Source organism: Diabrotica virgifera, chromosome 4, assembly GCF_917563875.1.
Source record: "Diabrotica virgifera virgifera chromosome 4, PGI_DIABVI_V3a".
Lineage (NCBI taxonomy): Eukaryota > Metazoa > Arthropoda > Insecta > Coleoptera > Chrysomelidae > Diabrotica > Diabrotica virgifera.
This window is the reverse complement of record NC_065446.1, coordinates 57,216,723-57,232,827: the sequence shown is the minus strand read 5'-3', so window position 1 is coordinate 57,232,827 and position 16,105 is coordinate 57,216,723. Positions and strand designations below refer to the sequence as shown.

The 16,105-nt window shown below is 33.2% G+C and overlaps 1 protein-coding gene across 5 annotated transcripts in view; it reads right to left on the bottom strand.

Annotated features, from left to right (window-relative positions):
• The window catches only part of LOC114331756 (uncharacterized protein F13E6.1), a 77,523-nt gene extending 64,779 nt beyond the window's left edge, over nt 1–12,744 (bottom strand). The window contains exon 1 of one of the 5 annotated variants that reach the window (XM_050648220.1): nt 12,569–12,744. In XM_050648220.1, the coding sequence (XP_050504177.1) occupies nt 12,569–12,593 (25 nt within the window). In that variant the 5' untranslated portion in view covers nt 12,594–12,744. Of the gene's footprint in view, nt 1–11,119; nt 11,642–12,568 lie in introns of those variants that run through there. The other 4 variants (XM_050648219.1, XM_028281405.2, XM_050648218.1 and 1 more) reach the window with 4 other exon arrangements.
• Between the last annotated feature and the right edge of the window lie 3,361 nt (nt 12,745–16,105).

Genomic DNA, 16,105 nt, shown 5'->3' with positions numbered 1-16,105 from the left:
AATTCCAACACCTTGTTTCTCGGAAACAAAAAATTTGCGGACATACGTTTATAGAGCAAACTGTCATAATTTTTTCATGTAGAATTATCCCTCAAAGTTTGTCGCACTTATTTAGAAACGCCCTGTATCCTTTATAATTTTCATAGTTTTCAGTGTATTCCTTCACTCAACCGTTCTCTCCAGTTCTTTCTGTTTTGCCAGTCCTCTTCTTGCAAATTTCTTCTTTTCATTGCTTCGTCCACTTCACCTCTGAAAGATCTTCGGGCCTGCCTTTCTTTTTTCTTCGTATCGGGCTCCACTCTATTATTCTGTTGATCCAACGTTTTTTGTCTGCTTTTCTTCTTGTCCGTACCAGGTTAATTTCTTCTGTACTATGTAGTCTATTATACAGGGTGTCCCGAAAATATTGGTCATAAATTATACCATACATTCTGGGGTCAAAAATATGTTGATTGAACCTAACTTACCTTAGTACAAATGTGCACATAAAAAAAGTTATAGCCCTTTAAAGTTACAAAATGAAAATCAATTTTTTACAATATTTCGAAAACTATTACAGATTTTTTATTGAAAATAGTCATGTGGCATTATTATGGCAGGAGCATCTTAACAAAAAATTATAGTGAAATTTGTGCACCCCATAAAAATTTTATGGTGTTTTGTTCCCTTAAACCCCTCCCAAACTTTTGTGTACGTTCCAATTCAATTATTATTGTGGCTCCAATAGTTAGACACAATATTTTTAAAACTTTTTTGCCTCCTAGTCTTTTTTCGATAAACCAGTTTTTATCGAGATGCGGCTTCTTTTTTAATATGTTTACATAAAAATTGTATGGGGGTTTCGTTCTTTAAACCCCCCAAATGTTTGTGTACGTTCCAATTAAACTTTTATTGCGGTACCATTAGTTAAACACAGTGTTTTTAAAACTTTTTTGCCTCTTAGTATATTTTCATATTATAAAAATGTAAATTATAGATTTTTCATATTATTACCAGGTCTCTATAATCGTACTTAACCATATACAAATAGGTGGTGGATTTGACAAATATTCAAAATATCTCGATAAAAACTGGCTTTTCGAGAAAGTACTAAGAGGCAAAAAAGTTTTAAAAACACTTTGTTTAACTAATAATACTTTAAACAATAATTTAATACGAACATACACAAAAGTTTAGGGGGGTTTAAGGGAACAAAACCCCCATAAAATTTTTATGGGGTGTACAAAGTTCACTATAATTTTTTGTTAAGATGTTCCTGCCACAAGAATGCCACACATCTATTTTCAATAAAAAATCTCTAATAGTTTTCGATATATTGAAAAAAATCGATTTTAATTTTGTAACTTCAAAGGGCTATAACTTTTTTTATGTGCACATTTGTACTAAGGTAAGTTAGGTTCAATCAACATATTTTTGACCCCCGAATATGTGTTGTAGTTTATGACCAATCTTTTCGGGGCACTCTGTATATCTGAGTAAATTTTCATTCTTTTCTTAATCTCTTTGTTATTTATTCGATCTTTTTTCGTTGCTCTTAGCTTTAGCTGGTACTCACAGCTTTTCCTTGGAAATTTCATCTCTATTGCTCTTATTTTGTTTTTGGTTTACTTATTTATTATACAATTTTCACACCCATAAGTCAGGATACTTCTTGTCATGGTGTGATATATTCTTCCTCTTGTTTTTATACTGATGTTCTTGTCCAAAAATAACGGGTTAATTTTCAAAATTTTCATATGCAGTCTCTTGTTTGTCCTAGTCTATGTTTTATATTAGCTTCTTCAGTTGTTCCTTTGTTTGATATTATGAAACCTAAATACTTGTACTTGTCTGTTCCTTTGATTTGTTTACCTTCGTCTATTTCCAGCCTATTATTTTGTTATTGGTATACCCATTCCAGTGGCGGCTCGTATAACTTTAGGAAGGTAGTGTCAGAATCCGGGCAGCTGCCTAAATTTTTTGTGGCGGTTTTACGATATGGTCAAAAAGGATATAAAATATAAATAGAGTATCACGATAAGCTGAATTTAATTGGGTTTTTATATTTAACTTACCAAGCATTGAAAAGCTAAAAACGTTATTCATGTGCACTTTAGATTTTTCATGGGATTTCAATTTCTCCCATATATGTACAAGATCATCGGTGCCTTTGTTTGACCAAGTCTCGTCACCTCCAAACAAAACGCATACAAAACAGAAGAGTTTATTAGTTTGTTCGCAACCACACAACCAGCTATTTTTATCATAAATAATTTTATTAAACTTACGACAGCGAAGTTTTTGTCCATTTCCACTTTGTTTTTCAATTTTTAAATCGGGTAAAGGCCGACCGAGTTCTTTAATTTGTAGTTTTTTTTTTTCTAACGAAAAACCACCAAAAGAGTTTTTTAATATACTAATTTGATTCATTGTCAATAAATAAATTAAACGTAGAAAATAATCAAAATATTATTTTTATACCTACGACACCCACGATCACAACGCACTAACTAATAATTACAAATTAAAAAATATAGTAGAGTATAAACACAAATATACAATACAGTAGTAGACAATAAACACAATAGCGTCAAGCGAACGCGTAAAGAAACTAGAAATATGTAGATCTAAAACATTGTATCTTAAGATCCACTAACTTCCTTTTCGAGATTTCGAGCCTGGAACGGAGACTCCAATTTAAACGTATGTTAAAAGTGCAATACCGCTCTCTCTCTGTCACTTACACAGGATGCTCATACAATCTTTCTCTTTTCTCACGAGCCACTATGCCGTTCGGCACTGGGATTTTTATGATTTTCATCCTTTATCCGGTCAGCTGTGGGTGGCCAGAGTCGGTAGATTTGCATTGCGCTACACAGTTGCCAGATTTTATATAATTTATAAAAATAAAGAGAAATATTCACAAAAAAAATAAACAGGCATTAAAATGTTTTTAAGATAAAAAATATGTTTCTGCATAGTTAGCAAGGTAGTGCCATGGCTCTATGGCACTACCTCACGGGCCGCCACTGACCCATTCCTTCGCACTTCTTCTCTATGGTTTCAGGGTTTTTTCCAGGAATATTTAAAATAGGAAAGGCATATGGAACAGTTCTGTAGCAGTCCATTTTTCGTCTTAAATGAATATGCATTCTATTGCCCGTTTTGATAGCTACTTTGTTCTTCTTGTATAGTGCTTATACTGCTTTTATTAATATTCGTGGAACTTCGAGGTCTTCCATTGTTTCCCATAGCCTTAGTTCTAGGTATCGAGGCATAGGCAAACTCATTATATAGTAGAACAATGAATGATTTTCAATTGAATTTAGATGATTGTAGAGGTCAAGGATATGACAATGGCTCTAACATGAAGGGAAGAAATAAAGGTGTATGATACGCGCGGAGATCGCTGGAAATGTGTAAAAATGTTTTTATCAATGTTTGGTATTATATGTTTATGTAATTTGAGTAGCCGGCTCTTTGAAGATAACCACTTGGGCTAGTTTTAATCTGTTAATCCCTGGTCATATTACCGATAACTGACTGCAGAATATAAACGTCCGGACTTTCTCACAATAAAACTTTTGCGAACGTAATAATTATTATTGGAATGGGAATAATGTGTACATAATCTGCTAATCACTTTAACCGAATTTGAAAGTTTGTGAATCATAGATATATCATGTTTTGATAAATTAATAGGTATTTATGACTGCAAATAGTTGTGAGCAAGACATACCGTTAAAACCGTTATTTGCTATTCAGTTAGTTGTATTTCAAACTTAGCCTGGGATATATTGATTTGAATGTGCTTCTTGTAGGGAAAATATTCTTTAAAAAAATTCTTTAACTAGTTGCGTGTACTTGTTGCAGTGAAAATTATTTTATTGATTCTTTGAAAAAATCTTTATTTAGTTGCGTGTGCAACTAATTAAAAATTCTTTAATTAATTTTTTTAATTCGTAGTAAAAATTCGTTAATTAATTCTTTTAAAAATTCTTTATTTAGTTGCGCGTGCTTGTTGTAGTGAAAAGATAGTGATAAATTAAAATGTGGCGTCCTTGGGAGAACAATAATTCCGAGTATGAGGTTGGAACACCAATAGAAGAAGATCCCCATCAATTAGAAGATTTACAGGGCGACTATACGGAAAGCAAGCGAAATATTAAATATCTCTCTAACGATGCCAAAGGTATAGTGAAAAATGTTTATGAAGGACTATGCTCTGAACTTACTAAATTCGAGGCCATTGAAGAAACTGTTTTTTTAACAAAAGTGCCAAAAACAACTGTATATGCCATTATAGGAGGGACATCTGCATCAAGAAAAAAGAGAAAAGATAGTGGCAAGTTCCGAAAAATAGAAAGCCATTTGATTGAGCCTATCAGTACAACAATATACAAAATGTATGCAGCCAACATTTTTCCCACGATTGAAACTCTTCGACTAGAACTAATTCGAAAAAATATCGTTTCCTGTTCAGCAACAACACTTCGCGTTTTCCTTAAAGCTAATAATTTTAAGTATAGAACTATAGATAAACGTCAGACACTCATGGAAAGCAGCAGAATAATTTCTTTGCGAAACGAGTATGTTCGAAATATTATGGAGTATAGAAAAATGAAACCAAATAATGTATATTTGGATGAAACATGGTACGATATCCATGACACCGTAAAAAAAGGCTGGAAAAACAACAATAAAAAATGTTCAGTTGCTTTACCATCCAATAAAGGTAAAAGAATAATTATTTTACACTGCGGCGGAGAAAATGGATGGATCGAGGACGCACTATTTGTATCTGCCAAAAATATTAAAGATGCGTCATTGGACTACCACGATGATATGGACAGTGCCCTTTTTGAATCTTGGTTTGAAAATACTCTTATCCCAAAATTGCCCAAAAACAGCGTAATTGTCATGGACAATGCTTCATACCATTCAAGATTAATAAAAAAGGTACCGAATTCTACTTGGAATAAATCCCAAATCCAAAACTTTCTCTATGAAGAAGACTTATATTTTGAAGAGACGTATACGAAAAAGCAGTTATTAGAGGTTAGTCAAAGTAAACAATTTCAAAAGAAATATGTTGTTGATGATTGTGCTCTGAATAATGGACATACCGTCCTTAGACTGCCTCCTTATTTTTGTGTATTAAATCCGATAGAATTAATATGGGCGCAATTAAAAGGAAATATAAGAAGAAAAAATGTGGCTCCTAAATTTTCATCATCGGTTCTCCAATTAATTGCAGAAGAAGTAAAAAACATTACAGCAACAAGTTGACAATTTTAAAATTTTTGAAGTGTATACCTAAGTTAGTTTTACATTTAACTGTGTTAAGTTCTTTTTTATTAATAATTCTAACAATAACAAAAGTACATTATTTAAAACGCTATTCTACTTCAGTTACTAATACAAGCATGCAGTAAGAGGGAGGGTCCCTGTAAGGTTAAATGTAAAGAAAAAATAGTTAAAACTAATTTTAGCGCATTCAATATTCCCTGCGTTAACGGTATATACGCAAGTAAAAAATAAATATTTTTAATTGCATACTTCATTACCAGCAAAAACCAGCCTTCGGACTATAGCTTAAAATAAAACTATCAAAACCTACAAATCTGGCCGTTTCCAATAAATCTTATACTTCACCTGAAATTTACTTTTATTTTCCGTATCTAGTATTTATACTTAAATTAATATATTTTCATATTTGATACTTATGTAATGTATACAGTGCTAGTCAAAAGTCCGTACCCCCCCTCGTATCTTTTGACCGGTTATACTTATAATAGTGAAATTTGGAGGAAGGTAATGAACAGACGTAGGCTTCTTAACTAGTCATGACAAGTGACGTAAAAGTGACAGATGACTTTACAGCGCCACTGTGACAGATAATTTTAAATGGTACCCTATGGTAAGCGATACCTTGTTTGATAGGTATTGAAAATACCCATTCAGCTATACTAATTTTGTTTGAGTTTAAGTTTATTTGGATGAATAAATGAAATAATATAAAATTGTAGTTTCGCATTTAATTAATAAAAATTCAAACCTCCGCCTATGGTTACTTGTCAAAAAGGTTGACGTTGACGTAAAAACTACTAGAGAGCTGAAAAATGTCAACTTTTTTGACAAAATAACCATGGGCTGACATTTTAATTTTTAAGAATTAAATGCGAAACTACAAAGTTATATTTATTTCATTTATTCACCAAAATCAAAATCAACTTAAACCCAAAACAATTAGTATGACTGAAGAGCTATTTTCAATACCTTTCAAATGAGGTGTCACTTGCCATAAGGTCCCATTTAAAATTATCTGTCACAGTGGCGCTGTAAAGTCATCTGTCACTATTACGTGACCTGTCATGACTAGTTAAGAAGCGTACGTCCGTTTATTTCCTCACTCCAAATTTCACTATTATATGTATAACCGTTCAAAAGATACGAGGGGGGGGTACGGACTTTTGACTAGCACTGTATAACTTTTATGTAATGGAAAATGTACATATGCATGCTTTTCAATTTAAAATCATAACTTTTTTATTTTAATTGGAGCAACATTGATAAATCATTGTAAGAAATTTTAAAGCACAATACGGCCCTGTTGATATACCAGCCTACTCACACAATCACACAATGTTGCCAAACTTAATTTTGTTATTTTCAGTGTAAATCTTTTCCACCAATTTGCGAGGGTACAATACAAGCTCGTGTCTGCAAAGAATATCCTCCTTATTTTTTATGCTATGTGGATCCCACTCCCTCAATTTAGTCATTGGGGATGCAGATTGTGCGCTTGCAGTGCGCATAATCAACATCTTTTTTTGGTATTGTAAAAGTACAACGTTATAAATTTTTTCTGTTTGTTTTTAATGTACATTTATTTATCTTTATCTTTTGTCTTGCTCCTTCATTGCTTGAATTTCAAACGCGTTTGTTATGCTACGCCATATGTTGCATCAGCTATAAACAATAACTATTATACTATTTTTGATTAAATATATTGTTACATAAGTAGTTGTTTATAATGAAATTTTGATTTTTTGCCTTTTTTACTATTTTTTCATATTTACAGTATATATTATTTCGTATGAAAGGGCGCCAAATCTTGTTTTGTCCGGGGCGCTCAAAACCCTAGAACCGGCCCTGCTTGAAGAGGCTTATGTTCAGATGTGGACGTGAATGGCTAGACGAAGAAGAAGGCACAAATACTTGGATGGTTGGGCCATGTGCAGAGAATGATTCCATCTAGAATACCCAGAATAGTAGTATCTAGAAAAGGCGAAGAGGAAGACCTAGGTCATGATGGAGTAATAGAGTTAAAGAAGATATGAGAAGACTTAACGTAAGGAACTGGGAAAGAAAAGCAACTGACAAAAAGGAGTGGAAAAGAATAGCACATCAAGCCTTGGGCCTACTAGGCTCATAGTGCTTATAGGTACAATGTGTCTGCGTAAAGTGGAACCATATGGGAAACATTTTTAATATCAATTTTAAGAAAAAAAATCATTCTTTATAAAGTGCTCTTCATAGTCTAAAACCTAAGACGCAATCATCAGATATCAAATTTTATTAATAGTATACGAGGTATGTCAAAAAATATGAATTTCGATCAAGAGTAAAGTGCCTTTATATTTCACAATATCGAAAATTGTTATTAAAAAAAGTTGTTTGGAATTAAAAATTGTTATAATCTGCATTTAAACCATTCTAACCGCAAAAAAAAATTGAAAATTTTCCTCAAATTACGGACAGCCAACATCATTTTTATTTATGATAGTACCGTTATTATTAATTTTACTTATTAATTTTACGAAAAAAAGTTATTCTTTATAAAAAGTTTCTGCATAGTCTAGCAACCAAAATACAATGTAGATTTTTTGTTTGACTCCCTTGAGAGGGGCTATCAAGTGGATACAATTTACACTGATTTCTCCAAGGCGTTCGATAGGGTGTTTCATGGTATGTTGCTCCATAAGCTCAGAATGATTGGTGTTGATGAACCATTGATTTCTTGGTTTGGCAGCTATTTGTCTAATCGTAGACAAATAGTAAAAATTGGCAATTTTCTTTCCAAATAAATTCTTGTTCCTTCAGGGGTTCCTCAAGGATCACATCTTGGGCCTCTTCTGTTTAACATTTTTATAAACGATATTCAGGAATGTTTTTCTTCTTCTTTTTTTGCTGTTTGCTGATGACTTAAAATTGAGCTGTCTGATTAAATCTCCCAATGACTGTGATAAACTTCAATATGAGTTAATCAATTTGTTGGACTGGTGTACAAGAAATGGGATGACTCTGAATCCATCTAAATGCAAAGCCATTACGTTTTCTCGATCTAGATCCCCAATCCATTTTGAATACAAGATTGGACAGCATTGCCTAGATACTGTACCTTTTATCAAGGACCTTGGTGTTACTTTGGATGCTACTCTACAACTTTCTGAGCACCTAAATAATGTAGTCAACAAGGCATTTCAGATGCTTGGCTTTATCAGAAGAAGCACACAGGATTTTACTGGGATTACTGCCTTAAAGACGCTTTACTGCTCTCTTGTCCGTCCCCATCTTGAGTATGCGTCCCGTGTATGGTCACCTTTTTATGGTGCGTGCATATTGAGACCTTGTGTCATGTTGAGCATAAATTCCTTAAACAGATTGCTTTCAAATTAAACATCTTGGACAACTACAATGATACAGATTTACTTGCTACATTAAATATGCCACCTATCTCTATGCGTCATAAGAAGAGAGATCTTATTACTTTTTACAATATTCTTCAGGGTAGAGCTGCTGCTTCTTCTTTGCTCAAAAAAAATAATATACATGTTCCATCTAGACCTACCAGATCTGTAGCTAGTTTCCATTACCCTATACATTGCACTAACTATGGATTTAACAACTTCATTTCAAGAACTGCCAGACTAGCCAATCAATATGATAACATAGATTTCTTTGCAACCTTTGGCTCATTCTTGCGTCAGGTTTTGTGTACTCTTGACTTGAGTAATGGATATAGATAACTTTTTGTATTGCATTGTATAATAATACAGATTAACTTTTTGTATAGATAACTTTTTGTATTGCTTTGTATAATAATACAGATTAACTTTTTGTATTGTAACCGTAGATATAGTCAGTGTTAGGATTTTAGAGTTTAACATTATTGTAATTGGGCTTGCCCATTCTTGCCTGCCAAGGTAAAACAGTATATGTGAAAAAAATCGATTTTTGAATTTGCCGCCGAAACTGGGTAATTTTTTCCGCTCTTTCTTATGCAATTTTTAGTTTATTTCTATCTCATTTAGTTTTCAAAATGTGATACTGGTAAAACAGTATATGAGTACGTGTACTTGCGTCTCTGCTATGGTAAAACAGTATATTCAACAAACTCTACAAAGGCAGAATAGTATACATCATCATACACTGCTTACCCCTGGTATTATGTTATATCTATTTTTTGAAACTCTACTGGTAAAACAGGATATATGTGGTATATGCCATTATACGGTAACATATTTCATAAAAACGATGTCCCAATTCCAATGGTAAAATAGTATAAACATTTCATATACTCTTTTACCATAGTATGACCAATGGGAATTTTTATCACCCACGACGGTATATACGTATAAAGTCTTTTATATACTCTTTGGGTATACTGGAAAAATGGTAAAACAGTATATGTCATTTTTCAAGCACATTTTAAAAAACTATACATATTTGCTGTTATAATAATTATTATAATAACATGCTTTTTTTATATTCCAAATTTCACTTGTCTAACTTTATAAATGACAAAACGGCACAACAAAAGAACAAAAAGTCATTTATCTCAAAACTCACTTTTTTCACATATACTGTTTTACCTTTGCAGGCAAGCATTGATAAATAAAATAAAATAAAATAAAAACAATTACAAGATATCAAATTTTATCAATTTTATACGAGGTATGTCAAAAAATATGAATTTCGCTAAAGAGTAAAGTATCTTGATTTTTTACAATATTGAAATTTGTTATTATAAAAAGTTGTTCGGAATTAAAAACTATGTTTCAATAGGCAATTGCATTCTTCTAGTTGAAATATTGTGAACTATAAAGGTATTTTACTCTTGAGCGAAATTCATGTTTTTTGACATACCTCGTACAAAAAAAGTTTCCCATATGGTTCCAAGTTATGCAGACACACTGTATTACAATATGTAAAGAATAAAATATAGTTTTTCTGCAATGATGTCACTTTGTTGTATGTATATGTAATTGTGACATATACCTAGGTAGATACCAATACAGTAGACTCCCGTAAGTTCGGCCACCTCGGGACCGGACCCTAGGCCGAACTTAAAAGTGGCCGAACTAACCGATGCTTATCTAAAAAATGCCCATTTATTGTTTTTATGATTGTATGGATCTAGCAAAAACAAAACACTTGTACATTAAGTAGAAGACAACACAGAGGAATACTCTGACATATATTTAACATAATATATGAAAAGATAGACCGTTACAAAAATACTATAAAACAATACTTTCAGAACTCTAGGCCTAATAAAATTTAAAAATATTATTGCACATTGGTGGTTTGGCTTCTTAAACACTTAAAAAAAAGTCAGTAATTTTTTTCTGAATTTTCTTTTCTAATGATTTTTGATGTGCAAAGTGTGTGACTAATGCTCAGAGAGCCGGCCGGACTAAGCGGAGACCGAACTAACCGAGGCCGAACTTACGGGAATCTACTGTATTCCCATTATGCCCATTTTGGGAACATGTTTTTTTTTCAAAACACAGTATTGTAAATAAAATGATAAAGATAACAGAATAACAACTTTTTAGAATACTTGTTTACAGTTTTTAATGATTCAGGGTTTAAAGGGTTAAAAGATCAGGACCAAATTTACAAAAGTAGGTTTAATACTATTTAATTGTAACTAAAAATATGTCCCTTGCATTTAAATTTGTAGAAAACAATATTTCTGAATTCTGATAAAACTTTATTCTTAATTTTTCATTAGATTAAAAAATATTGCAAGAAATAATTTTGCGCCCAGCTTCTCTGATTCCAATAAATTTTAAATTAAGTAGTCTACATATTACAAAAATATTCACTGATAAAAATACTAGCTACTTACCGTTAGTAGTAATATCTAAATATCTTCGAAAATTACTATCTTTAGGTAACTTTGCTAGATATGGTTTAGTAAGATCACAATATGTTACCCGGACTTGTTTCTTTAACTTGTTTTTAAAAAAAGTTCTTATTATCAAATTAGCTCTCTTTACATTAAAAAATTCTGCTTCCACATTAACTGACTCCGATTCGTCTGGATAGGAATAGAGACTGTTATGAACTACTTCATCAAAGTCCAACTGACGCAAATCAAACAAGTCTAATTCATTTTCCAGTAAGTCATATTCGTCCAGATCCGGTTCATCTAAACTCGGAGTCGCACTGGAAACTTGTGGATTAAAATAAGGATCTTCGATGTATTCTAAACTTGTGTCTTCAATATTTTGCATTATATTTCAATAATGCTTCCGAACAGCTTGACACACATTTTAAAAAAACAATGCGTTTTACTAAATGCCAGATATTAGCTAAACAAAACAATATACAATGAATAATGAAATGCTTACGCGGCTGAGAAAGTTGGTAAATTATACCGTTGTTTTTGTTTTTATAAATGTTGAGTTGAAGGCAAAGCTTTCACCAAATTCTTGAAAATTACGCGGTCCTGTAAGATAGACAACCACCATAACTTTCAAATTTTTGGGAGTGACTACGAGATCAAGAAGGTTCAATTGAGTGACATCTCTTTGTTTATAGTTTATGTATCCGAAAAAATTGTTTTACAGTTTTGACATATTACGTAATTGTTGAAAATAAAATCATTTATAAAGAAAACTAATATTTTTTATGCGTAAATATTTGTAATGTGAAGAGCTACAAGGAAATTTTGTGTTCCCACCAGTTCCCACCGTGACGTTTTTAACACATCAGACATTTCTTGCCTATACATATTAATTAATAAAAAATTATTATTGAGGCAAGAAGTAGGCATTAAAGTTATTATTGATTTGACTACTCTCAAGTATTTGGAAGTTCCATAAAAAACAAATATGTTAAATTACTAATTGTTTTAACTTCATTCAGAAATAACCATAATTGTTATAATTGAAGAAAATCTATCGTAATTTTAAAAATTAATCCATAGATTGTAATAATTTAAGTCGCAGGAATATTGTATATTTACATAAATAACCAATTACACGTATCCTAATCGATTTCAAAGTACAGTAAAAGTATTTGTTTACAACAGGTTTTGCAATATGTAGGAGTAAGTAAAAAAGAAGTTGCTTCCGAAACCATAGAATAAGTATGCCGTACCGGACACGTCATAATATGATGGAATTTCGTATTTAAAAAAAACTAATACATAAGTCTTTATCATTAATCTTATCGAATTTTAGGTACCAGAGACCAAATAGTGATAATCAAATTTTTTACTTGTGATCGTGGGCAGAAAGCACAAAGTGATGCAGAACCAACAACACTACATTGAATACGGATACTAGCCTACCTGCTGTGGGGCTAATGTTGTTCATTTTTGATAAAATGTATTACCTCACTCACAGAAAATAAAAACGGTGAAAAAAACAAAAGGGTATTTTCCTAATAAAACTTGACACTAATGACAAATATTGACTAGCCGCAAGCCGCTGCCACTTTTACAATAAATAATAGCACTAGTACCAACTTTATAGCCAAAATGAAATCAACTAAAGGAAATGCAATGAAGTTAACAGCAAATGATCGAATAAGTCAAAGGCGTCGAAAAATATATATAATAAAGGGGTCGTTTAGCCTCAGATATTTGCACTTGCACACTGCGATCTGAAAGATCAGTCCGCCGCTACCATGTGTGCAAAGTGTGCATCGCACACGGGCGACCGATTATAGGGGCGGCCAAAAGCAGTCCACTGATGATTATTTTTTTTTAAACGAAAATAAATTCAAAAAACTAATAATAGTAATGGTTCAGATATTTCTATAAACTCTAATATTCCAAACAATCTAAACAAAAATGCCTTCTTCTTCTTCTTGTAGTGCCTATCCGTTTCGGATGTTGGCGACCATCATGGCAATCTGTACTTTGCACACTGCTGCTCTGAAAAGATTTGTAGTGGTTGTGTTAAACCACGTACGTAGATTTTTCAGTCACGAAATCCTTCGCCTTTCTGGTCCACGCTTTCCCTCTACTTTTCCCTGTAAGACCAGTTGCAGCAGTCCATATCTTTCACTGTTCCTCATGGTGTGACCGAGGTATTCGATTTTGGCTGTTTTTATTTTGATTAACAGCTCTTTTTCTTTTTGCATTCTCAGCAAAACACCCTCATTAGTAATGTGGTCGGTATAAGATATCTTTAGGATTCGACGATAAAGCTACATCTCAAAAGCCTCAATTTTCTTGCATGTGGCGTCTGTGAGAGTCCACGACTCAACTCCGTACAACAGTATAGGAAAGATATAACATCGTAGTAATCTGACTTTTATGGATATCGACAAATCATGACATTTGAACAACTTTGCCATTTTTTGAAATGCAGATCTTGCTTTCTCTATCCTACATTTTATTTCTATAGAATGGTCCCAATTTTCATTGACGTTCGTACCAAGGTAGGTATATGTTTTTACTCTTTCGATTTGTTGACCATTCACACTGATTCATCCAAATTGCTGTTTGTTCTTAGAGATAATCATACATTTTGTTTTCTTAGTGTTTAGTGGAAGTCCGTATCTCTGACTGACTTCTCCTGTAGGGCTTCATAACTGTCAGCGAATACCACAGTGTCGTCTGTGTATCGTATGTTATTGATACATTCTCCGTTAATTCGAATTCCGGCTTCAGCATCATCCACTGCTTCTTGAAAGATTTCCTCAGAGTAGATGTTAAACAGCAGTGGGGATAGTATACATCCCTGACGGACCCCACGTTTGGTTTTGATATCGTCGGATTCTCCTGCCTCTGTCCGGATAGAGGATGTTTGATTCCAGTACAGATTGTTGATAATCAGGTGTTGATTCCAATATTGGTTAATATCTCCATCAGCTTGTCGTGCTTTACTGTATCGAACGCTTTATGGTAATCAATGAAACATGCATAGATATCGCAATTTACGTCTCTACATCGTTGAAATAGCACTTGTATACTAAATAGAGCCTCTCTTGTACCCACTGCATTTCGAAAACCAAACTGTGTTCGGCTGATTTTTTCTTCGCACAGTCTATATATCCTTTGATGTATAATTTTTAGAAATAGTTTTAAAATATGGCTTATTAAGCTGATGGTTCGAAAATCACTGCAGGATACGGACTTTGTTTTCTTTGGCAAAGCAACAAACGTCGACTTCAACCATGTTTTTGGTATTACTCCGCTTAAATATATGTCGTTAAATATTTTGGTTAGGCGTTGGGTACCGTCGGTGTTAAATAGTTTTATGAGTTCAGCATATGCAGGTCCAGGAGCTTTGCCATCTTTTAGTTGTGATATTGCTCTTTCCACTTCATCTGATGTGATTGGTAAGTGGTCATCACATATGTAGGATGGAAGTTATTCGGATCTAGTATCATCAAAGAGCCAGAAAATGTTATTTATTATATGAACTGCCCTTTTGCAGCTGTAGTCATAAAGTAGTTCCGGGAATGCTTTTTAATTCAAAGTGGCTGGCAGTTTTCGGACTTTAAGGATATTTTTATCTACGTGGTCCATATGCGAATTTTTCAACTTATGAATATTTATGATTTGTTAAGAGAGTTCTCTTCAGGTGCTATCTCCGCTACGGAGGTTGGCAATCATCATAGCTATTTTATTTTTGAGGCAGTAGCTCTAAATAGTTGTTTTGAGCTACATCCAAACCATTCTCTCAGGTTCTTTAGCCATGAAATTCGTCTAATTTCGATGCTTCTTCTATTCTTCTGCCATCTATCTTTCCTTGCATTATGAGTCGTAGGATGCCATACCATAGGAGAGTACGACACGACAATAGGATACTTTCCGAGAATTTAGATAAGTGCTTGTTAAGTTGCTCTCATTGAGTAATAAAAAAGTCTTTTTTAATACTCGATGGTTGTTCTGTTATAATATTGTTCCTTTATGCTTATGTATGGTTATAGATGGGTTATAGTTCAGTCTAAGTTGAGAATTTGATGATTTTAGACACGCTTTTGATAAACGATTTTGTTTGTAATAGATGTATAGTAGTGTGCCCGTTTCTTTTACATACTACTGTATTTCAAATAGGCCTGGAACCCGCGTGCCAAAAAAAAAGTCGATTAATAGCAAGCTGAAAATTTGTTAATAGCTTAACGGTGTCTAGTCGTGCAAACTTTGATGTACGGGAACACTGGAACAGGGGAGGATTTAACTGTGGAACAGTTTAAAAATTTGGAACGTCAGATTAATATTACGAAAACGTCCCATGTATTTTGTCGGACAGAACATCCAACTGATTTGTTACCCTTTCATTAAACTCTCATGCAAAAATCAGACTGATATTACTAACCAACATGATTCCTGTCATTTCACATGTTCTTCGTGTTTCACTCATTAAAATGCCCAGTTAGTCATAGACACCAGTCTGATTTTTGCATGAGAGTTTAATGAAATGGTAACAAATCAATTGGAAGGTATGTCCGACAAAATACATGGAACGTTTTCGTAGTCTGACGTCCCAAATTTTTAACCTGTTTCACAATTAAAACTTCCCCTGTTCCAGTGTTCCCATACATCAAAGTGTGTCCGACTAGACACAGGTCTAAAAGTAACGTCGAGATCTCCTCCGTCGTGTATCTCCTGCACATTTCTTTAAATACTAGTACCTATGTTGAAACGACTAAAGTGTTAAAAGGGGGGCGGCAAATATTAAGTTGCACACGGGCGGCGAACACTTTAGCGGCGGCCCTGTGAAAGATCTTTTGCGGATGCTCTATTCTATGACAATACCATCTTTCTAAGGGACTGCTTAATATTTAGCTCAGCGGGGTGCTGTTAATCGAGGTGTAAAATTCTATAAACAAGGAATCATTCCATAAAGTCGGTAGATCCCTTGTTTATGCA